The 23,070-nt window shown below is 35.6% G+C and overlaps 1 protein-coding gene across 19 annotated transcripts in view; it reads left to right on the top strand.

Moving 5' to 3' along the window:
• The window catches only part of TIA1 (TIA1 cytotoxic granule associated RNA binding protein), a 33,739-nt gene extending 12,872 nt beyond the window's left edge, over window positions 1-20,867 (top strand). For 4 of the 19 annotated variants that reach the window (XM_045446368.1, XM_045446366.1, XM_045446374.1 and 1 more), the window contains 10 exons: window positions 624-678; window positions 851-883; window positions 2,110-2,197; window positions 5,394-5,469; window positions 13,990-14,098; window positions 14,494-14,589; window positions 14,706-14,790; window positions 15,159-15,282; window positions 16,722-16,867; window positions 18,182-20,867. In XM_045446368.1, the coding sequence (XP_045302324.1) occupies window positions 624-678; window positions 851-883; window positions 2,110-2,197; window positions 5,394-5,469; window positions 13,990-14,098; window positions 14,494-14,589; window positions 14,706-14,790; window positions 15,159-15,282; window positions 16,722-16,867; window positions 18,182-18,308 (939 nt within the window). In that variant the 3' untranslated portion in view covers window positions 18,309-20,867. The other 15 variants (XM_045446370.1, XM_045446367.1, XM_045446371.1 and 12 more) reach the window with 13 other exon arrangements.
• The last annotated feature ends 2,203 nt before the right edge of the window (window positions 20,868-23,070 follow it).

Raw genomic sequence — 23,070 nt, 5'->3', positions numbered from 1 at the left:
TCTCTCTCTCTCTCTCTCTCTCTCTCTCTCTCTGTCTCTCACTGTCTCTCTCTCTTTCTCTCTGCCTCTCTCTCTCTCTTTCTCTCTCTGCCCTCTCCCCCACTTGTTTTCCCTCTCTCTCAAAGTGAATGAATGAATGTGACTTGAAAATTTTTGTTGCATGCACTTTTGTTTATCTTGGAAGTTCTATATTCACATTATAGCAAAAGGTCATATTTAATATTTGAAAGATGGGATTAAGCTTTTAGAGGACATGTTTATGTTGGTATTCTTCATGGTGCCTCACACATGGTAAATACTAAATTATTTGTTGAATTACTCAAGCTTGGATGAAATGTCTAGAACTTTGGATAGTAATAGGGAAGAATAAAAGGAAAGAATTTATTGTTACTTTAGATAAGAAAGGTTAGTTGAATGTTAACAGAAGTACGTAAGATTAGGATTTGCCAACATTTGCGCAAGTGTAGGTTAAAAGATAAGTATTAAAACTGACCAGAACTGGTATCCCCTTGAATGTTTCATCTACAACATATACTTTTTTATGTATTTATAGATATAAATCTTGTTAATAACTGATTTTGAGCTTTATTTTTATGGAGTATAAATGTTGAAAATTTTTTTAGGAAGTCAAAGTGAATTGGGCAACAACCCCCAGCAGTCAAAAGAAAGATACAAGCAGTAAGTATATTTTATACTCTTTGAACGTTTGTTTTTATTGTACACAGTAGTTTTATTATAAAGCATATAAACATCATACATGTTTGCAGTAATGTTTTGATCGTTATCCTAAGATATGATTGAATGTGTTTGTGTTAATAAATTTAAGAACAAATCTAATCTTTGTCATCAGGTAGTACCGTTGTCAGCACACAGCGTTCACAAGGTAATTGTATCTTCTTAAACATAAAATGAAATCTCTTGAAAGGGTATTCACTAACCACTTGAAGTTTTTTTGTTTGATACCGGGGGGAGGTGGGAGGGAGGAGGTCATATTTCTGTTTGTCTCTCAGGCAATATTTTTCCCCCTTCTTCCCAGTGTTGACCAAGTGTGGCTTGTCCACTACTTTGGTGCTATTTCAAGCTCTCTGACCCCCTTGGTAGCAGCTGATGCCTTAGAAATACTTTCACCAACTAAAGGGCAAGATACCCTGCTTCCTTGAGGTCATGGTCTGTGCTTCATACCCAGATCTTCTGATTGCTTGAGTTGCTCCTGAAACTGTGTTTCCCAAATGGCAATCCAATATGTTGCTTAAGGCCTGCCAAATGGGGGTAACTTTTCTTTCCAAATATACTTTGTCAAAGTTGATGTATGTGTTCCTTTAAAGTGTTGATCCAACTATTTTGTATTTTTAAAATGTTTCCTTTTTTGTGAACATTGTCTTTTTTAAAAAAAAAAAAACTTCACATATGGGATCGTTATTTCTCTCCAATGCTTTTTTAATGGTTCTGATATAAAGTGAAGGGATTACTGTTTTCATTCTGTTGCCTTCAGTCTTAGTTCACTTGCACATGGATTCACATAAACTGAATGGTGTAATGTCTGGGCAACCAAAACTGTTGGCTTTTGAGAAAACTGTCAAATACTTTAACATCAAACTGTTGCAATGCAAGGTATTTCTTTGATTGTTCTTCACAAAATATGGTTAAACCAAGTATATCATGTAGTTAGCTTCAGCAGATTGTCTTAACTGAGGCAAATCTAGTCTACGTATCTCACAGTACCACTATTTTATTTTAATTTTAAAACTTTAATGTAGTGGTAAACTGGATAAATGTAAATAATTACTATTAGAATGGTAATTAAGTCATTAAATTTTTTTGCGAAACTTATACTAGTTTATTGTCTTAGACCAGTGTAGTCATTGGCTGTAAGTAGAAATAGAATTGTCAGTTTCCAGTTAGATATGTCACAGTCTTTAAGAGAATCTTTCCTATATTATGACCTTGATTCATTATGTGTAAAATTGATAGAATTTGTATAGACATAGGATAGTGTTAAACTTTTCTATAATCCATAAATTAAGATTACTTTATTGAATAAATTTTAATATATTTTAAATTCTAAAATTTTATTTTTCTTTTCACTTCCCCTTCCTTCCCTTTTATAAGATCATTTCCATGTCTTTGTTGGTGATCTCAGTCCTGAAATTACAACTGAAGATATAAAAGCTGCTTTTGCACCATTTGGAAGAATATCGTAAGTAACAGAAGATAAACTTAAACTGATTTTAATTAGAAACAGTCTTATGTAGAAGTAATTTGAAAATCTGTTATGAATTTTGGACATTAATTTTTTAACATTTGAATATAATACATTTCGTTTAGAGACTATTTAAGCAGTTTATAGCCCAAGACTGTTTTCCCATTGATAAATAAATCTTCGGTCTTCAATTATTTTAAAATCCTTTTTCAGTTAGCATGAGCTCTTAAGAGACAAATTTGCTATTGTCCACATTGTTTCTTTTATATAAGTGTCTTGCTAACTTGGTCATAATCTTTAGTAACCTTGTGCTGTGACTAAGGTATTTGGACCGTTGGGGCACTTCTATGATACCATGCATTTTGTGTCAATATATTTTAACAAAAAGAAACCTTAACAATTGACCCTAAAAAGCAGTTGTTAAATGTTAATCCCCAGGTATCTACTCTTTTGTGGTTGTTGTTAGTGTTAATAATAATGCCTTTATGTATTTTGTGTAGCACTGTCTTGCTTGCATTTGTTATTAATCATACAGTTTAGGCCCTTTGTAAATAGCTCACTGAAGGTAGTGTTCATCATAGAGAACTTCAGTATTTTGAAAAGCATGCCATAATACAGTAAGAATAAGTTGATTACAGTATTTACTTATAGGTACTTGTTGAATTTAGAAAACAGATTTTTGGGATTTCTCGTTGCTTTATTATTTTTCTAGCTAGAAAGAGTAGTAAAAAGGGCATGTTAGCTTTGGTTTAGTTTGAGAAACAGACCAACAGCAGAGATGAAAAGATGAGGAGACTGGAAAATAAATGCCAATAGTATTGGTGGTACATTTGGAGAGTTTTCATTTGAAGAGTTGTAGTTCATTGGTAGGATGAAAATGAACAGTGAACGTGGAATGGCCGGAAGATTAGGGTTTATAAATGGACTCTTCTGTTAGGCAACATTTTTCTTTGTGAGAACTGATTAGGAAAATAAGTAAAGTTCTAATTTACTGATTGTTCCTTTTAATCTGTCTTAGGGTTTTCATGATGGTTAGCTTGCTTTCAAATATCTAGACTGGAAGGTCTTAACCTGTGGCCTCTCAAAAGCTCTATAAATCTCTGTATACAAAATTTTGTGTTTGTTTTCATTTTGGTATGGAGTATCTTTGTAAGTTTTATCCTATTTTCAGAGTAGTCACAGGACCATAAAAGGATTAAAGAAGGATTAAAGAACCCTGATCTAGATCTTTGCTGCTTCTTCCTTAGAGAATCCTTTCAGAAATAAGTAAGACTTAAATATATTTCAAGGCTAACATATCCTGAAACTTAACTTTAAGAAGAAAAAAATTTTCTAACATTTTAACAGATTCAAACAGCTATTTTATTAAATGCTTTGATTTTGGTTGAAGTAGCTTCTGTGAAAACATGGGGATTTTAGTTTGGGATTAGATAAAGATTGTTTAACAATCAGTGATTTTCAGTTAAATGACATTCAAATTTTAATAATTTCATGACTTTAATCATGTATCAGTAATTTCTTTTTGTTAAATATGTTGGTATAATAATTATAGTCTAGATTTTCTTATGATTAACCATAATTATTGACGTGTGTGTGTGTGTTTGTGTGTGTGCGTATATATATATATATATATATATATTTTTTTTTTTTTTTTTTTTTTGGTAAGTCCTTTCTTTATAACTTATAGATGATAATTTTAATTTGAGGTAACATATAATGTTTAAGTTTTAGGCTACCCAAGGAGTTAGCGTTCCTAAATTTAAAAGAACCATTCTCAGTTGGTAGCATCATTTCCTTTTTCTGTTAAAGGAGATAAATATATATTGAAAGGTTCTCGTCGTGATAGGTATTCTCTGTAGAAATCCTACAACAGTGCTCAGTTTATAGATGGTGTGCAGTAAGTGGTGGCCTATTAGAATATGTAGTATAAAAGATGTAGTACTTTTGTGCCCTAATTTATACAGTTTATATTCCTTGAGTTTAGAGTAGTTTAACAAATTTTGCTATAGAAGTGAATCAGCTACCAAATTAAATGCATGTGTACCATACCGATAATTTAATATAAGTATTTTTTCATATTGAGAAGTGACTTGCATTAGTTTTCCCTTTCACCACCACCTCTTTGTCATCTTGACTCTAAACACTTAATAAATCACTTCTAAATTGATCGAAATGTGCTTATGTATACTTTAATATAAAATTATATTGCATGGCTTTCTGACTTGGGTTTTTGTTGTGAAAGTGCCTGTTTTGTTCATGTGTCCTGAGAGAACAAGCATTGTGACATACCTGGCTAACTTAAAAGCAGATTGCCTGTGAAGCACAATTTGAGTCCAATTTTTTGAGGTATGGAGTTTTAGCTATCATGGCTGGGTTTTTTTACTCAATCTCAAATAATAGGGCTCTGGTTATTTTGCAGAGTATCTCTGAAGAATGGACAGAATTGCCCTGGCTAACTACAAGCTACGGTTCACAGTGGATAAATGTTGGCGTGCTTTTTTACTTTCTGACTTTTTAAAATTTTGCTTTTATATCTTGTAGTTTCCAATCAATCTTATATGATTGCTATTTTAAAATTCAGTATAAAATCTTTTCTTATATAGTTTAAAACTAAAGTGTGTGTCTACTGTTTTTCTTCAATGATTTAGCATTTCTGAAAACATCAAGTTCTCAAAATTTACCCATAGTCCAAAAGGGGGGTGTCAATTGATCTGAGAAAATGAAGTAATTTAATTAATTTAGGAAATATACAGCTTTTCATTCTTTCAGTTTCCAGTTTTATATTTAAATTTTTTAATGATTAGGTAGTATGTGGTATCAAATAGAAAATTATAAATTGCATGGTTAAAGAAAGCCATTCATCTAATGTGCCTGTGAACCCTATAAATGGTTAAGCAATTTCATACGAATAGCTGCTTTTACCATGCTTAAGATTTGAAAGTTTAAAAACTTTTTGAAGTGGGAGGCAGTTTTTGTACAGTATATACATATATGTTTAAGTAGTTATTGATTTGCATGTTTATAAAGCCTTATTTGCTAATACATGATAAATGTTATAGAATAAAAAGGTGAATATGCATTAAAGGTTCTTTTTAATGAAGATGAAACATAAAAATGAGTTGTGTATGACATTCTCACTTGATACACAGAGGAGAGTGTGTAAACCTAAACTTCTGATTATTTCTGATTTCAGAGATGCCAGAGTGGTAAAAGACATGGCAACAGGGAAGTCTAAAGGATATGGCTTTGTCTCCTTTTTCAACAAATGGGTGAGCTCAATTAAAAAGTGCATGTGCGGTCCTTTAAGAGTAAAGAATAAAAGTACTCATTTTGTTTTAATGATTTTATTTCATCTGCCATTTGCTCATTTCACTGATAATTAATGCCTTCACAAGAGGGTATCTTTTTTTTCCTGTTTGGTCATTTATTCAGCATTTATTTAGCACCTGATGTATGCCAAGTACTGATAAAATGTTTTCAGAATGTAGGAAGTAGAGATGTTTAAATTATCAGCCAAAGGTAGATATTGAAAATCTCATTTACTTAGTTAATTCATTATCTCCCTGTTTTGTATTCTCATGATAATTTAAAAGTAACTAATAACGTTTTCTGTGTTTGCTTCATATATATGAATATGTATAGCTTTTGATTATTATAAATTGATTTTATATATCTTATTTTACTGATTTCTCTTAGTTGTAATTTTCCATTGGTTCTTGTGGGGTTTTTTTTGTTTTTTTTATGAATTTCTAAAATATAAAATTCTATTATCTGCAAATACATACAATTTTATCTAAAAAAAAGTAACTCATTAGGGCACCTGGCTGGCTCAGTCAGAAAAGCATATGACTTTTGATCTCAGGGTCGTGAGTTCGAGCCCCACATTGAGTACAGAGATTACTAAAAAAATAAATAAATAAATAAATAAAATGCTCCAGTTGGTGGGAACTTTTAAAAAATTATATATTAATGTACTTGAAAATGTCTTCTCATTTCTTTCATTTAACAATCATTTACTGAGCACCAATTTGCATGCACTTGAAATTTTCAGGTTTTGTGGAAAAGGAAGGATAGTGCAGTTTGTCAAATGAGAGGCAAGGGTAGGGTAAAGGGAAACCCTTTAGTGTGACAGCTGGAAGAAATCTTTGACATATCCTACATACAATGTAATCATGTGCTGTTGTTTTTAAAAATAATACACACACACACACACACACCATGGAAATCTTTCCGTAACCAGTAATTACAGAACAATATAAAGAAGCTCTATAATTACTAATTATGGAAAGATTTCCCTGGTAAATTAGATGAAAAGTCTCATTTGTGTTAAAAAAACAAAACAAAACATGCATTTGTTGGGTATCTGTTCTAGCAGGGATAAACAAAAAACTTGCTGCAGAGTTTCCTATTTGGAGGTAGGAAGTAAGGCAAGTGGAGGGCAGAGTGGGAAGCTTCTCACATTATACTGTTTGAATATTGAACCTTGTAAATAGATTATAAATTCAAATAAATGATTTACCTATTTTAGTGTAATAACTCAAGATTCAAAATAGTTAAATGCCAGAGATATCACACTTCAGAAATACAGGGGTGAATCGTGGGAGAATATATATGCACTGGAATATATGCTAAGATTTCATTAATTTTAGATCTTAGTGTGTTGCTTTTATGTTACAACTGTCATTCCAAAGAGAAATAACAGAAACACTACTTTCTGTATAAGAACGCCTTAGGGAGTTAAAAAGAAAAAAAAAAAAAAAAAAAAAGAATGTCTTAGAAAATGAGTAAGCAGGGGCTCCTGGCTGGCTCAGTCTGGAGCAATGTGACTCTTAATCTCATGCAAGATTAAGTGAGTTCGAGCCCAATGTTGGGCATAGAGTTTACTTAGAAAAAGTTTGAAGAAAATGAACCATTAAGAGTTTTTGATAGGGAGGCGTGAGTGGCTCAGTCTGTTAAACGTTCACCTTCAGCTCAGGTCTTGATCTCACGGTTCGTGGATTCGAGCCCCGCGTTGGGCTCTGTGTTGACAGCTCAGAGCCTGGAGCCTGCTTCGGATTCTGTCTTCCTCTCTCACTTCCCCTCCCCTGCTTGCACTTTGTCTCTTTCTCTCTCAAAAATAAATAAACATTAAAAAAATAAAAGTTTTTGATAGTATGCAATGTATTTTAGAAATATTTTTCTTTAATAAAGGAGTTATATGAAATAGATACTATATCATTTCTTAATGGCTTCCGGTCAGGTTTATGACCATGTTACTGTGCCAGTTTCTTCTGGGTTTTAAAAAATACATCTGTTTGCAGTTATGCCAAATATTGTCAAACTTTCTAGTTACTCTGTCTGCTTACAGTGGAACTAATGTCTGGTTATTCCTCACAATGAATTCTTACTATCCAGATATTTTCTATAACAGCTTGCAACCATTTTGCCCAGAATTTATTTTCTAAATCAGAAATCTGCCTTAACAATGTTTACATGGCTTGCAAGTTTGGATAAGAGAATGTAGAATGTACTGCAATTGTATCTCAGCTATGCATGGTAACATCATATTTTGGGATATGTTCAAATGTGTTATGCAGTGTAGCTGTCATCTTCCTTTTATGAAGTGAAAATGTCTTCTAAGAAAGTAGGTAAACTTGTGAAGAAAGTGAGTAAGCCTGAGAGGTCAGGGAAAACCCATGTATTAGAAGATAACTTGAAAATGGTAAAGCAGGGGCGCCTGGGTGGCTCAGTCGGTTAAGCGTCCGACTTCAGCTCAGGTCACGATCTCGCAGTCCGTGAGTTCAAGCCCCGCATCGGGCTCTGGGCTGATGGCTCAGAGCCTGGAGCCTGCTTCTGATTCTGTGTCTCCCTCTCTCTCTGCCCCTCCCCCGTTCATGCTCTGTCTCGCTCTCTCTCAAAAATAAATAAACGTTAAAAAAATAAAAAAAATAAAAAGAAAGAAAATGGTAAAGCATATTGAGAGGTAAAAAGATAAAAGTTCTGCCATATGCATATGTTACCTACCAAATTTAAGAAGTTTTTTATGTAAGATGAGAAAATAACAACCAAGAGTGTTGTTGGTTTCGAAAGCTTTACTGTTTTTGTTGTTGAATTTTTTTTGTTAACGTTTATTTATTTTTGAGAGACAGGAACAGAGCTTGAGCGGGGGAGGAGCAGAGAGAGGGAGACACAGAATCCGAAGCAGGCTCCAGGCTCTGAGCTGTCTGTACAGAGCCCAACGTGGGGCTCGAACTCATGAACTGCGAGATCGTGACCTGGGCTGAAGTCGGATGCTTAACCAACTGAGCCACCCAGGTGCCCCCTCAAAAGCTTTACTGTTAATCATAGCATCATATTTAGGAAAGGTAGAAAAATACTTGATACCATGGGTTGATAGCCACAATTAGTATGAGTTCCTTGGAGGATTGATACATAGGATTTTAATATTTTGTGCTATTTTGGGGAAATAGGTTGAGGGCTTTGGTGGACTAGGAACTAATTTTTCCATTTGAGATTATGGCATATAAACCCCTACTATGTAAAAATCACTAATCATTTAAAATAAAAGAGAGTCAGGGGCGCCTGGGTGGCGCAGTCGGTTAAGCGTCCGACTTCAGCCAGGTCACGATCTCGCGGCCCGTGAGTTCGAGCCCCGCGTCAGGCTCTGGGCTGATGGCTCAGAGCCTGGATCCTGTTTCCGATTCTGTGTCTCCCTCTCTCTCTGCCCCTCCCCCATTCATGTTCTGTCTCTCTCTGTCCCAAAAATAAATAAACGTTGAAAAAAAAAAAAAAATTAAAAAAAAATAAAATAAAAGAGAGTCAGAATATCTATATATGGCCTCTGGAGTCAGCCAGAGATGGATTTGTATCCTAATAGCCATTCCTATGGTATGTTAATTTTGAGGAAATAATTTAATTTCCTAAGTTAGTATTTCAGCTTCTGTAAAATTTGTGTTATGTGATTGGCAGTGCTCTGGTGTTGTGAAGTGCCACAGCCCTAATTGCAGTTACCCCCAACTCCTTTGCCTCTCCTTATGTTGGACGTTTTAGGGACAATTGCCAATACTGATGGAATGTAGCTTTTCTGCCTACTCCGAAGTAACTAAATACTGCTAAAGAAAAATTGAGTCCACTGGTTTTACTTCTAATTTAACACTTAACACATTTTAAGTGAGTGCATGGTACTATCTTTGTAAACCTGTTCTTTAGTTTGACTTCCCATTGTTTGCTGTCTCTTCCTGTCTCCTCAAATATTCCTTCCCCTTCTCCATCATCACCCAAGCTGACAACTTTATGTTTCACTGAAAAAATAGAAACTATCATACAGGAATTCCCTCAGCTTTCAACCACCAAACCTACATAGAATTCATCCACCTTCTTGGGGCGCCTGGGTGGCGCAGTCGGTTGAGCGTCCGACTTCAGCCAGGTCACGATCTCGCGGTCCGTGAGTTTGAGCCCCGCGTCGGGCTCTGGGCTGATGGCTCAGAGCCTGGAGCCTGTTTCCGATTCTGTGTCTCCCTCTCTCTCTGCCCCTCCCCCGTTCATGCTCTGTCTCTCTCTGTCCCAAAAATAAATAAACGTTGAAAAAAAAAAAAAAAATTTAAAAAAAAAAAAGAATTCATCCACCTTCCTTTTCCTCTATTACAGTAGAAGACATGTCCTTCCTGTAAAAAGCCAAATCCCTCACAGTTGGGATCCTGCCTCTCTTGCCTTTTCAGGGACCTTGTTCCTATGCTTATTCTTTTGTTTTCCTACTATAGCTTTATTGAGATACAAGTCACATACCATAAAATCTACTTGTTTAATGTGTATAATTCAGTGGTTTTTAGAATATTCACAAAATTATGCAACTATCACAATTTTAGAATATTTTCAGTACCCCAAAAAGAAACCGTCACTGTCCTTTTCCCTCTATGCTCTCACTTCCTCAGCCCTGAACAACATTTTTTTTTTTAAGTTTGTTTATTTTGAGAGCGCTAGCAGGGGAGGGGCAGAGAGAGAGGGAGAGATCCCAAGCAGGCTCTTCACTGCCAGCAGAGTCCAACACAAGACTCCCAACTCATGGACCATGAGATCATGACCAAGCCAAAATCCAGAGTCAGATGCTTAACTGACTGAGCTACCCAGGTGCCCGAGCCCTGAGCAACTATTAATCTACTTTCTATGTATATAGATTTCTCTGTTTCGAACGTTTTCTGTAAACAGAATTGTATAATATGTTCTTCGCTATACTCTTGTCCTTTGTCATCAGTCTTTCCCTTTGTTAGATCATTCCCATCGACCAGAAAACATGTTCTAGTATATATTAATCAAAACCACACTTGGGGCACCTGGCTGGTTCAGTCGGTAGAACGTGGGTCTCTTGATCTCGGGGTCATGAGTTCGAACTCCATGTTGGGTGTGGAGCCTACTTGGGGAAAAAAAAAAACAAACCTTGATTCCATATCCCTTTCCTGCTGTGTCTCCATTTCTCTGCCGTAATTTAGAATCAAACTTCTCAAAAGATTTGTTTCCATACTGCTTTCACTTCATCTCCCATTCACAACTGTCTACACAAACACATGCACATGCCATAAAAAGTTTCTTCCTTCTCTTATGAGTAGTTTTGTTTGTTTTCTAGGGCTGCTGTATCAAAGTACCATAAGCTGAATGACTTAAAGCAACCAAAATTTACTTTCTCAAAAGTTTTGGAGGTAGAAGTCCAAAACCAATGCTGTTGTCATGGCTATGCTCCCTTTTAAGACTCTGTGGAAGAACATTCTCTTCTTAGTTTCTGACAGTTGCCAGCAATCCTTAGTATCCTTGGCTTGTAAATACATAAGTCCAGCCTCTGCCTTTGTCTTCACATGGCCCTTTTAAGTTTATTTTGAGAGAGAGCATCCAAGCGAGAGGCAGAGAGTGAGAGAATCCCCAAGCGGGACTCAATCCCATGAGATCATGACCTGAGCCAAAATCCAGAGTCAGATGCTTACTGACTGAGCCACCCAGGCACACTAAGCATTTTTTTTTTTTTTTTAGTTTATTTATTTATTTTGAGAAAGAGAATCACAAGCAGGCTCCTGTTATCAGCATGGAGTCTGATGTGGGGCTCAAACTACAAACCATGAGATCTTGACCTGAGCTGAAACCAAGAGTCAGATGCTTAACCAACTGAACCACCCAGATGCCCCTGTCTTCTCCTCTTCTGTTTTTAAATTTTTTTTAATGTTTGTTTATTTCAGAGACAGGGGGAAAAAAACAGGAGTGGGGGAGGGGCAGAGAGAGAGAGAGGGAGACACAGAATCCAAAGGAGGCCCCAGGCTCTGAGCTGTCAGTACAGAGTCCAATGTGGGCTTGAGCTCACGAGCCATTAGATCATAACCTGAGCTGAAATTGGATGTTTAACCGACTGAGCCACTCAGGCACTCTTCTCCTCTTCTTATAAGGACATCAGTCATACTGTATTTAGGACCCACCCTGATCCAGGATGATCTCACTTAACTAATTCGTCTGCAAAGACCCTATTTCCAATTTTGATCACCTTCACAGTTGGGGGAGCAGATGGTAGTTAGGACTTTATATCAATTAAAGGGACACAGTTTAACCCACAACAGTAAGCATTTCATGAATTGCAAACTGGTAAGTGTGGTAAACAATGTGTGTTTCTTTTTAAGAATATGCATTTCCTTTTCATGTATCTCAAGAATAGCCTTTAGCCTTGAATCTGTTTCTTCTTTCATGGTAGATTAAGCCTACTTTTGACATAACAGATAAGAATTGCACCCCATTTACTTTTCAGTCCACTGTAAGCTGGCTTTTGTTCTCATTCTGTACCAACAGTACTCTTTTCAGGTTTACTGCTAGATTTCTATGTCTTTGGCTCTGTGACAGTACACTTTTGTGAGTTTCTTCCTTTCATCACTGGGAACTTCTTAATCACCTTAGCTAGTTATTTTTCCTTTACCTAGTTTTCAGATTTTGTTGTTTCTCAGGGCTCTGTCCCAGGATGCCTTCTTTTTTCTTTCTGGTCTTTCTTCATGACTCTGAATTTCATATCTCCAGTTCAGCAGTTTACTTTTTTGTGCACCATGCTTACTAACAAATAGTTTTAATTTAGATGTCCTACATCTCAAACATAATGTGTCCTTTTTTTTTTCTTTTTTTTTTTTTTAAGTTTATTTTGAGAGAGAGAAACCGTCAGGGGAAGGGCAAAGACAGGAGACAGAGGATCAGAAGCTGGCTCCCTCCACCCTGACAGCAGGGAGCCTGATGCAGGCTCACCATTCACAAACCTGTGAGATCATGACCTGAGTCTGCCTAAGTTGGATGCTTAACTGAGCTACCCTGGTGCCCCATCAAACTTAATGTGTCTTAAATGGAGCTCTTTGTTTCTTCCTCAAACTGTTTTCCTCCTCCCTCCTAGGTTTCTTATTTCAGTAAATGCTAGCTAACACTGTCCTCCCTACTGCCCATGCAGGAACATAGGTTATCTTTGATTCCTCCCCTTTTACTTACTGTGCATCACCACAATTCTGTTGAGTCTTCCTGTAGATATATGCGCTGCTACTGCACTAATCCTAGTCACCAGCTTTTTTTTTTTTTTTGCTGTAGGTATTGAGTTAGTTTCAGAGTGTCTTTTTCCTATTACTACCCACATCTGTAAACCATTCTCTTCCTAGTGCTAAGAACGGCCTTCTTAAAACATGAATCAGATCATGACAGTCTCCTACTTAAAATCTTTTAATATTTTTCGGGGCGCCTGGGTGGCGCAGTTGGTTAAGCGTCTGACTTCAGCCAGGTCACTATCTCGCGGTCCGTGAGTTCGAGCCCCGCGTCAGGCTCTGGGCTGATGGCTCAGAGCCTGGAGCCTGTTTCCGATTCTGTGTCTCCCTCTCTCTCTGCCCCTCCCCCGTTCATGCTCTGTCTCTCTCTGTCCCAAAAATAAATAAACGTTGAAAAATAAATAAATAAATAAATAAAATAAATAAATAAATAAATAAAATCTTTTAATATTTTCCTCTGGTACCTGTTTTTGCTCACTAGATTCCACTAAAACTAGTTGCCTTTAACATGCCTTTTTATTCCAAACATACCAAACTGTTTCCTGCTATAACATACTTTGCAGTGCTTTTCCCTCCACCAGGGCTTTCTTCCCTGAGGTTTTGACTTGGCTAGCTCCTGTTCCTCTCAATTTCAATGTAAATGTTATATTTCAGAGAGACCTTCCCTAATCATGCTGTCTAAAGTAGATCCCAAAGCCCATATTCTCTATCCCATCCTTTTGCCTCTGTCATGGCATTTACCACAATTTGTGATAATTTAATTTGTGGCCCCAAAAGAATGTCTGTTCTGAGGCAGCAGAGACCATGTCTGTCTCATTAACCAGTGAATCCCTAGCACTTAATCTGATGCCTACCTAGAACATGGTAGATGTTCAGTGTTTACTTGTTAGATGAATGAGAAATGAAATACTGTCATTAACAAGCTTGTTGGATTGTGTAAAGTGAGATTTTCATCCACAGTCTGAGTTATTAAATGAACTTTATAAGGGGCTTTGAACTTTTTTAGGGAATTAACATTCCCAGAGTCTGATATCCAAATAAAAGAAAGATAATTTAAAAGCACCATTACATTTTAAGAAACCTATCATATATTGTGTATTTTTAAAATTTACTTATTTAAATGCAAGTTAGTTAACTATTGTGTATTTTATAAATAAAGCATTTTCATTCAGAAAACCATTGTGAAAACAGCTGAATTTTCTCTACTGCTTGTAGTCACTCAACATCAATTAATAGTGGCTTCTTTGTCATTTCTAATGTGCGGAACAGGATGCCGAAAATGCCATTCAGCAGATGGGTGGCCAGTGGCTTGGTGGAAGACAAATCAGAACTAACTGGGCAACCCGAAAGCCTCCAGCTCCAAAGAGTACATATGAGTGTAGGTGTATTGGAGAAGAAAAGGAAATGTGGAATTTTGGAGGAAAATACGCTAGATTTTAAATGTTAGAGCTGTTCCTGGAGACTTATTGCAGAAATAGATGAGAAGCAAATCAAGACTACTGTCCAAAATGTACTTAGTTTTCATTTTTGTGATTTTAAATAATAAATGATATTATTTCTAATGTCAAGTCTCCTATTAAAGAGAGAATATTGAGTAATTTTTTTTAGATAATTTTGGGCGGGGGGATTAATCCTCAAGCAAATGTAGTATGTATTCTATAAGCATTTTGGTCAGGGTAAAATTTACCACTACAGTAGTGTAGTCAATGTTACTTTTCTCTTTCTGAACATTTCATTTCATGAGTTTAAAATACTAAACTTTTCCCTCCCCAGCAAACACCAAACAGCTGTCGTATGATGAAGTTGTAAATCAGTCTAGTCCAAGCAACTGTACTGTATACTGTGGAGGTGTCACTTCTGGACTGACAGGTATGGGAGGTTTACTTGTGTGGCATCTTGAGGTTAATGTTTTTACTGAAAAGCTTAATATCTGTATAGGATTTTCTATAACTTAGTGTGGTTTGTTTTTGTTTTTTGTCTAATAGAACAACTAATGCGTCAGACTTTTTCACCATTTGGACAAATAATGGAAATTCGAGTCTTTCCAGATAAAGGATATTCATTTGTTCGGTATGGGTGGTTTATTCGAAAAAAAAATTTTCTCCCAAAAAATGTTTGAATATTTAACTTAGTAGTTTTCTTAAAAATTTACCTTGGTTAGAGAAATAGAAATTTCTCTAGCATTTAGCAGTGTTTGCCACTGTTTTTTAATTGGTTCCCTCCCTGTTACCACAAGGCCAATAAAACATTATCTATTAAGAAGTTTCTCCAAAACTATAAGACTTTTGAAAAAAAATATAGCAAAGAAAATAAACAATCGTATTGATTCTTTTGTATGAACTACCTGTTTTATGTCAAGCTCAGTTTGATTTTTAAAAATAGACTTTATTCATAAGTAAACAGTTAATATTGGTGATTCTTAGTATTATTTCCAATAGGTTCAATTCGCATGAAAGTGCAGCACATGCAATCGTTTCTGTTAATGGAACTACCATTGAAGGCCATGTTGTGAAATGCTATTGGGGCAAAGAAACTCTTGACATGATAAATCCTGTGCAACAGGTGAGAGGGTTCTTGACTTTTCACAGTAATTGCTGGGCTAACAATAGGTTATTTTATTTTTTTATTTATTTTTTTTTTTTTAATTTTTTTTTAATTTTTTTTTTTTTCAACGTTTATTTATTTTTGGGACAGAGAGAGACAGAGCATGAACGGGGGAGGGGCAGAGAGAGAGGGAGACACAGAATCGGAAACAGGCTCCAGGCTCTGAGCCATCAGCCCAGAGCCCGACGCGGGGCTCGAACTCACGGACCGCGAGATCGTGACCTGGCTGAAGTCGGACACTTAACCGACTGCGCCACCCAGGCGCCCCAACAATAGGTTATTTTAAAATGAAATTGTTGGAGGGATGCCTGGGGCCGAGTCGGTTAAGCGGCTTACTCTTGATTTTGGCTCAGGTCATGATCTCACAGTTCGTGAGATCAAGCCCCAAGATAGGCTCTGTGCTGCATTCCAGAGCCTACTTGGGATTTTCTCTCTCCCTCTCTCTCTGTCCCTCCCCAGCTCATGTACGTGCTCTCACATGCTCGCTCGCTTGCTCTCTCAAAAAAATTTTTAAAAAATGAAATTGTTGATAGTCCTTGTTTCTAGCTAAAGTGATTATCTGTAAGGGCTCTTGTTACATGTATTATAGTTCTAGAGTGGTAGTTTACCTGGCAGGGTATTCAATTTTTTCTTAACACTTGGTAGATCTATTCACATACTATTTGGAGAACTCACAAGCATGTTTGACTCAGTTGAAACAAAACCTATAAACATATTTAGAGCTTTGGCATTTTCTTCTAGATTTTTGCTGCTTTTGTTTTTCCAGGCAGCTTTTGTGGTTTCAAATGTAATCCCATAAAAATTTCTGTGAGGAAACTGTAAATGGAGCACCAAGACAAGAGTAGGAAAATCCTAAACTATGTACGTTTCTTAGGTAAACTGAATATAGGAATAAGTAATTTTTAAATCTTCCCTATCTAGTTTACAAAACATTTAAACATTATACTGGGTATTTAATATTTATTACTAGGGCCTTACCTGCTGCCTTACAGAATGTGCCATTCAGAGCATCATGTAGAGTTACAGCACTATAATTTCACTTCTTTTTCTTTTTTAGCATTCATTTTATAAGCTTTTCTTTATCCTTTATTTTTTTTCTTTTTTAAATGTTTTTGAGAGAGAGGGCACGTGCGTTCGAGTTGGGGGAGGGACAGAGAGCGGGAGACAAGATCTTAAGCGGCTAACCCCTTAGAGCCCAATGTGGGGCTCGGATTCACAAGATCATGATCTGAACCAATGTTGGATGGTTAACCGATTGAGTCACCCAGGTGCCCGTCCTTTCATTTTAATTGTAATGATGGCCCTGTGTATAATGGCTATATATTTGTGGTATATTAGGACTGTATGTGTACGTACAACTTCAAATAATACTAAATTACCTGTTAAAATTTTAATAGCAGAATCAGATTGGATATCCACAAGCTTATGGCCAGTGGGGCCAGTGGTATGGAAATGCACAACAAATTGGCCAGTATATGCCTAATGGTTGGCAAGTACCTGCATATGGAATGTATGGCCAGGCGTGGAATCAACAGGGATTTAAGTAAGCATACCTGCTCTTTTCCTTTATTATTAGCCTTTGAAAAAGTCAAGAACTTAGGAAGAGATTTTAAGTAATTAGTAAGTAATGTGGTCCTCAGTCTAAAGCAAGGACTTAGTTTAGAGTGGTTTTTAATTTATAGTTTTAAGTGTATTTCTTTAAAAATTTGTCTGGAAATGTGCTGCCTTGAGGTATAACCAGTGTTATAAGATTTTTGGTAATGCTTGATAATGAATCAACTAATATTTGAGAAAATGAGAGCTTAATATTTACTAAGCTTTTTATGTGACTAAAGATCATTTAGCCATTCTTGGATACAGTTATTTTGATGCTAGTTGTTTTATTCATTATGCCTTTATTTTTCTGTGCAAAAGGATTTATGCACACATTGTTATATGGATGCCTCTTTATACACCCTGAATTATTAAATTTTATTTAAATTTTTGAAACACTGAAAATTAAAATAGTTCTTAGTTTCTATTTTAAAATAATCTTACATTTTTGGGGTGCCTGGCTGGCTCAGCCATTAGAGCATGTGACTCGATCTCAGGGTTGTAAATTCACACCCATGTTGTGTGTAGAGATTACTTAAAAACAAAATCTTCTAAAAAGTAAAAATAAAAAAAGAGTCTTGTGTTTGTAATGTTGAAAAAAATTGAGTTTACATATGCTAATAATTGTTTTAATTTCTTCTTGGAATAATAAAAATGCTAGTCCTTATTGTACCAAATGATTGTTTCTTTCGAGTAGTTGTTTGTTCAGTGTATGTCCAACCCAGGTGGACAGTTTTCCTTTTTGAGATTAGAAATGAATTTTTTCTGAATTCAAAGGGGATAAGTGTTTACAGGTAAAGGGTATTTTTTTTTTTTTTTTTTTGTAGCTGTATTAAACTAACAAAATTAAACTGCATAAATTAAGCCTGTGACGATGCTTGGTTTTTTTGGCTTTTTTCTTTATTTCATTTTGAGAGCGATTGGGAGTGAGCAGGGGAGGGGCAGAGAGACCGGGAAAGACAGAGGATCCAAAGTGGGCTCCGCGCTGATAGCAGAGAGCCCATTTCGGGGCTGGAACTCACAAACCGTGAAATCATAACCTGAGCTAAAGTCAGACACTTAGCTGACTGAGCCACCCAGCACCCCAGGATGCTTGTTTTTAGGAAAAATAGCTTTTGCGTTTGCTTTCTCTGGCATAACCATTACTCTTATATTTGGGCTTAAGGAAAGTGTATTTTCTTTGTATATGTTACTTCTTCTTGGCATTACATTTTATTTTAATCAGTGGATTTCCCCTCTTTGCTCCTTTCGTGTTTTCTACCAGTCAGACACAGTCTTCGGCACCATGGATGGGACCCAATTACGGAGTGCAGCCACCTCCAGGACAGAATGGCAGCATGTTGCCTAATCAGCCTGCAGGGTATCGAGTGGCAGGGTATGAAACCCAGTAAAAAAGGACTCCATAATCTAAAGCCAGTGGCTTGAGGCTACAGGGAGTGTAGTAAAGCCGTTGTTTACTTAAAAGATTTATCAAATCAGTCAGTGCAAATGTCAGATACAATGTATTTATTTAAAAGATTCATTTTTTTAATCATGAAATTACTTATCATCCACATTGTTTTAAAAAGAAACAAGATGCTGGATGTCTGCCAATTTTTGCCTTCATTACCTTTTTTGATAAAGTTTCTCAGATCCTTGTTTCAAATACAAATGCAGGGATTGCTGCCACTTTTTTAAAATTAAGAGGCAGAAAATTGCACAATGTTGAACTTTTTTCCACTAAAGTAGTGTGCAGTTCTAGTTTGCATTCCTGATATGATTTAAAACATGTAATATAAAGATGTTAAAAAAAAATGAAGAACCAAAACTGTGCAGAGTCTAGAAGTTCTTTGTAATCTTCAGCTTGTGCACAATTCTGTTTTAGGGCTTTTGTTTTGTTTTTTGTTTTTAAGGCATTGTTTGAACTCTCCCATCTCCACTGTTTTCCCTTGGGGTTTTTTAAATATAAATTATTAGTTTACATCATTTTTGTAACTACATTTTTCACAAATTTGTCTTGCCTTATTAAATTTCTGTAAAATATACTTAAATGGAAAAAAATGATGTTCACTTAGTTTGAAAACTTTTCTCAGATGGATTGATAATTGCATTCATTTTGTGTTTTATATGAGAAGGTGCCTCAAGAATTCCCTCTTGGATTTGTTTAAAAGGATTTTTATCTTCTGTGATATACTTTGCTGTGTACCAGGAAATATAAAAACAAAAACTTGCTACTAAAGAAAATCTCTGAAATGTGATAAGTTCTTATGAGCCCGTGTTAATTCCATGTGTCAACTTCTACATTTACATGTACTGTTTCATTCTGTAAAATGTTTTAGCAGTTTAATATTTTGCACAATTAGCAAGCTTTGTAGGTCATTCCCTTCTTAAAGGCATCCTGCAGAGTTGACAGGAGATTTATAAGGTTCTAAGTTGTTTGCATGTGAATATCAAATACACACTTTGGTAGTCTTTGAATACAAAGTCATCTGCTCTTGTTTTTCAAGAATTTTGAGACACAAAGTTGTATGTAAAGGAAGATATTAATTTGCCATTTTCTAGTTATATTTACTCAAAAAGAGTGAATCAACTTAATTTGTACAAATGATAGCTGTGAAACTGTAGAATATCAGGCTTGGGGTTCGTTTTGAACTTCAAAATTAGCCTGAAGGACCAGCCGGGCAAAGTGTTTTTTAAATGTTCAGAGGCCAAAAGATAAACAAACAAAAAAAAAACCTTAAAATCCTACCTCCTTAAACAGCCTTCAAAGAGGAGAATCCTCAGTGCAATCATTATTTTGATTCTTTTGGTACCTGTTTTCCTGGAGTTCCCAATTTTATTATTTTGGGGTGGCTCCGAGCATTAAGAGGTTTAATCTTTGATGGCATTATTCTAGTTTTGAAATTTCTAGTACATTTCAGAGTGTCGTCAAAGAGTTGTGGGAGATTTTGTTTTGTTTTCAGTGAAAGTCACAAACTTCATTCTTCCTTGACTCACAAAGGGGAAGAGTCCCCAGTATACATATTTGGATGGTTCTGTTGTTTTTAAGACCTTCAGAGAGCTCCTAGTATTTAGCAACAGATAAAAGCCTGTGAAATCTTGGTTTCCTGAACTGTCTTTTCCAGGTAGGAGCAAATTAAGGTGGTCTCTAAAGCCAATACTCATGTAAACCAGAGCCCAGGAAAGACAACTCATAAGTGTATAATTCTCTGGAGCTCAATTCTATGCAGTTGTACTGATGTTTCATTAAGTCACTGTGTATTTTTAAGTGTTGATACATTAAAAGTTGCTTTATGGAAGATGAGTAAATTTTTTAAATACTTGGGAATTTTATTTCCTTGTTAAATTTTACAGATCAGGGCATGCAACCAGAAGCAGCTTAAATGAAATACTCAAAAAAATAAAATAAATTATCAGGAAACTATTTTTAGATTCTTCTGGCTTATGTTTCTATTTTAGGACCCTCGTTATTTTTCTTACTCAAAAATACTTTATTTCCTGTACACCTGTGGACTGCAGGGTAGATTATTTGGGCATAAGTAATTTAAACAAAAGTATAATTTTTCTTTCATTTTGACTATCTTAATAATACTTTTTACTAGTCAGTATATTTTCTTATTGCACAAGTCTTAAAGTGTACATTGACTACTTTTTGAGAAGAAAGTATTTCTCAAAAGGTTACTACTGAACAAATTGACATTTCAAGAACATTGCTAACTTTGGTTTAAATCTTACTCCTAGTGTTAAATCATTTAAAGATTTTTTAGCCTAAAAATCATACTGGTATTAGTATCAGGTAAGGAAATTAAAGTTTTAAAAATGGCTTCATTGTCTGCAATATTCATTCAGATTACTATAAAATACATCTGGTACTGTAAAGAACCTGAAGTGATACACATTTAATGGGTCATTAATCCAGTATTCTTTGCCCTGACTGTTTGGATATTAAAGTTCCTTTATGTTTTCTATAACCTGTGGGATCTTCTTGCAGTGATTATTGTGTGTGAAAGATTGTTTTGGTCTAGCGGTATTGTTATATTCACTCAGGTGTTTTTTTTTTTTTAATCTTATTCCAGAAACCATGGTTTTCATTGGGTTACTATTTTATACCACAAAGAATTGGCATTACATAGATTTAACTCATTATGAAACCAGGATCTCATTTTCCTTGTTGATATTATCTCCCTGTTGAAAATGAGTTCCACATTCCAGTTTTATTCTCCTGTTCTGTCCCTGTGCTTGGCTTGTCTTCCTTTTGTATGTGTTAGAGTTCAGTTGACATTTGAGAAGGCAGTTGACAGGGACTAGATTACATATACAAAGAAAGTTACGTTCGCTATGTGCTGTGGAGTGCTCTTTAGGTTACAGTTACATTGGAAAAGTAAAGTGTGCTTGTAGGAATTAAAAAGCAAACCCTCGCTGGCTCAGTCGGTAGAACATGTGACACTTGATCTCAGGGTCATGAGTTCAAGCCCCATGTTGGGTATAGAAATTACTTAAAAAAAAAAAAAAAAAAAAAAAAAACTCTTGAATGGAAGAGCAATGATTTCTAAAAATAAAATCACTTTTTTGTAAGGGTTATTCCATTTTTTCCAATCACTGCATTTTTACTTTTGGGTTTAGAACTGGAAGAACTTATCTCCAAAACAACACATTTTAATTTAACAGCCTTAATAAAATGTATATAAATGTGTCTCAGTTGAATAGGATTTTATGTTATGGTCTCCAACGTTGGAGGCAGCTGAAGCTGTTCTGATAGTAATGCAACTAAAAAAGGAAAAAGTTTTAGACATCTGACTCAGGATTACTAGGCTAGGAATAGGGATTAAATACGATTTTACTAATACTGGGTAAATGAGATTCAAAGCTGCTTATCCTTTTTCAGTTCTAAAGTACCAACAGCCATGGTTATATATACCATGCAGGATTTGGAGGATCTTTATATGGAAAAAATAAACAACTCTTGAAAGAAAAGACAGATGCTGACATTTGAAGGTCCCTACCAAAAAGCCAACTGGCCACCAATCCCTTTACAGTGGAGAATGCCAATCAGTAAGCCCTGCCTATGTACACAAGTCTTCCAAACAGATGTTTAGTGCTTCACTTTTTTTTTTTTTTTTTAAGTTTATTAAGCAATCTGTACACCCAATGTGGGGCTTGAACTCATGACCCCAAGATCAAGAGTCACATGCTCTTCTAACTGAGCCAGCGCTCATACTTTTTTTTTTAATACATTTATTTTGAGGGAGAAGAAGTGAGAGAATTTCAAGCAGGCTCCATGTTCCCAGCGTAGAGCCTGACAAAGGGCTCGATCCCATGACCGGGAGATCATGACCTGAACTGAAACCGAGAATTGGACACTAAACAAACTAAGCCACCCAGGTGCCCCCCACAATGCTTCACTTTTAAATAAAGACTGCTAAAGATCACCAGAAATTGAGGAAAAACTTTTTGAAAGATCTAAACAAAAAGCAATTGTTAGGAATGTGAAAAACTTCAAAGAAGTGTAATAACCTCAGATAAAAGAGGATACTCTAAGAAATTGGAAGAGACACTTAGTAAAATGTCAGAAATTAAAATAATACATTTAGTGAGAATATTAAAAAACAAGGAAATGTTCTAGAACAGCAATCAAAAGTGGAGGGGGAGAAATAAATAGGGATAAATTCAGGAAGTTTAAATACAACCAATAGGCGTTCTAAGGAAGAGAACTGAGAAAATAAGGCAGTGGTTGAAATTTATTAGAAAATAAAATTTCCTTGATAAAGTGATGAGTCTCAGGATTGAAAAAAGGCTATTATTAAATTAGCACAATAAATATTAAAGACCCGTTAGCATACCACCATGAAATTTTAGGACATGAGACATAAAGAGAATAAAGTTTACCATAGATCAAAAGAATCGAGAATAGTAACAGCAACATTGGAAACTAGGGATCCGTGGGGTAGTGTCTTCAAAAGTTTGAGTTCTGTATCCAATGATATTTTATACACACGTGCTGTCATGGGTGACCATAGAATAGACATTTTTGACCTGCAACTTCTCAAAAGATTTTCTTCCTGAATTCGCTGGTTCTCAGTTACTAGATAAATTCCATTAAAATGAGAGCAAATAAAAAAATACATGTCTAGGAATGGGATCCAGTATGGGAATCCTGGATAGCAGCTGTGAAGC

This window comes from Leopardus geoffroyi, chromosome A3 (assembly GCF_018350155.1).
Source record: "Leopardus geoffroyi isolate Oge1 chromosome A3, O.geoffroyi_Oge1_pat1.0, whole genome shotgun sequence".
NCBI classification, from domain to species: Eukaryota; Metazoa; Chordata; class Mammalia; order Carnivora; family Felidae; genus Leopardus; species Leopardus geoffroyi.
The sequence above is the reverse complement of the archived record's forward strand: the minus strand, read 5'-3'. Positions and strand labels throughout refer to the sequence as shown.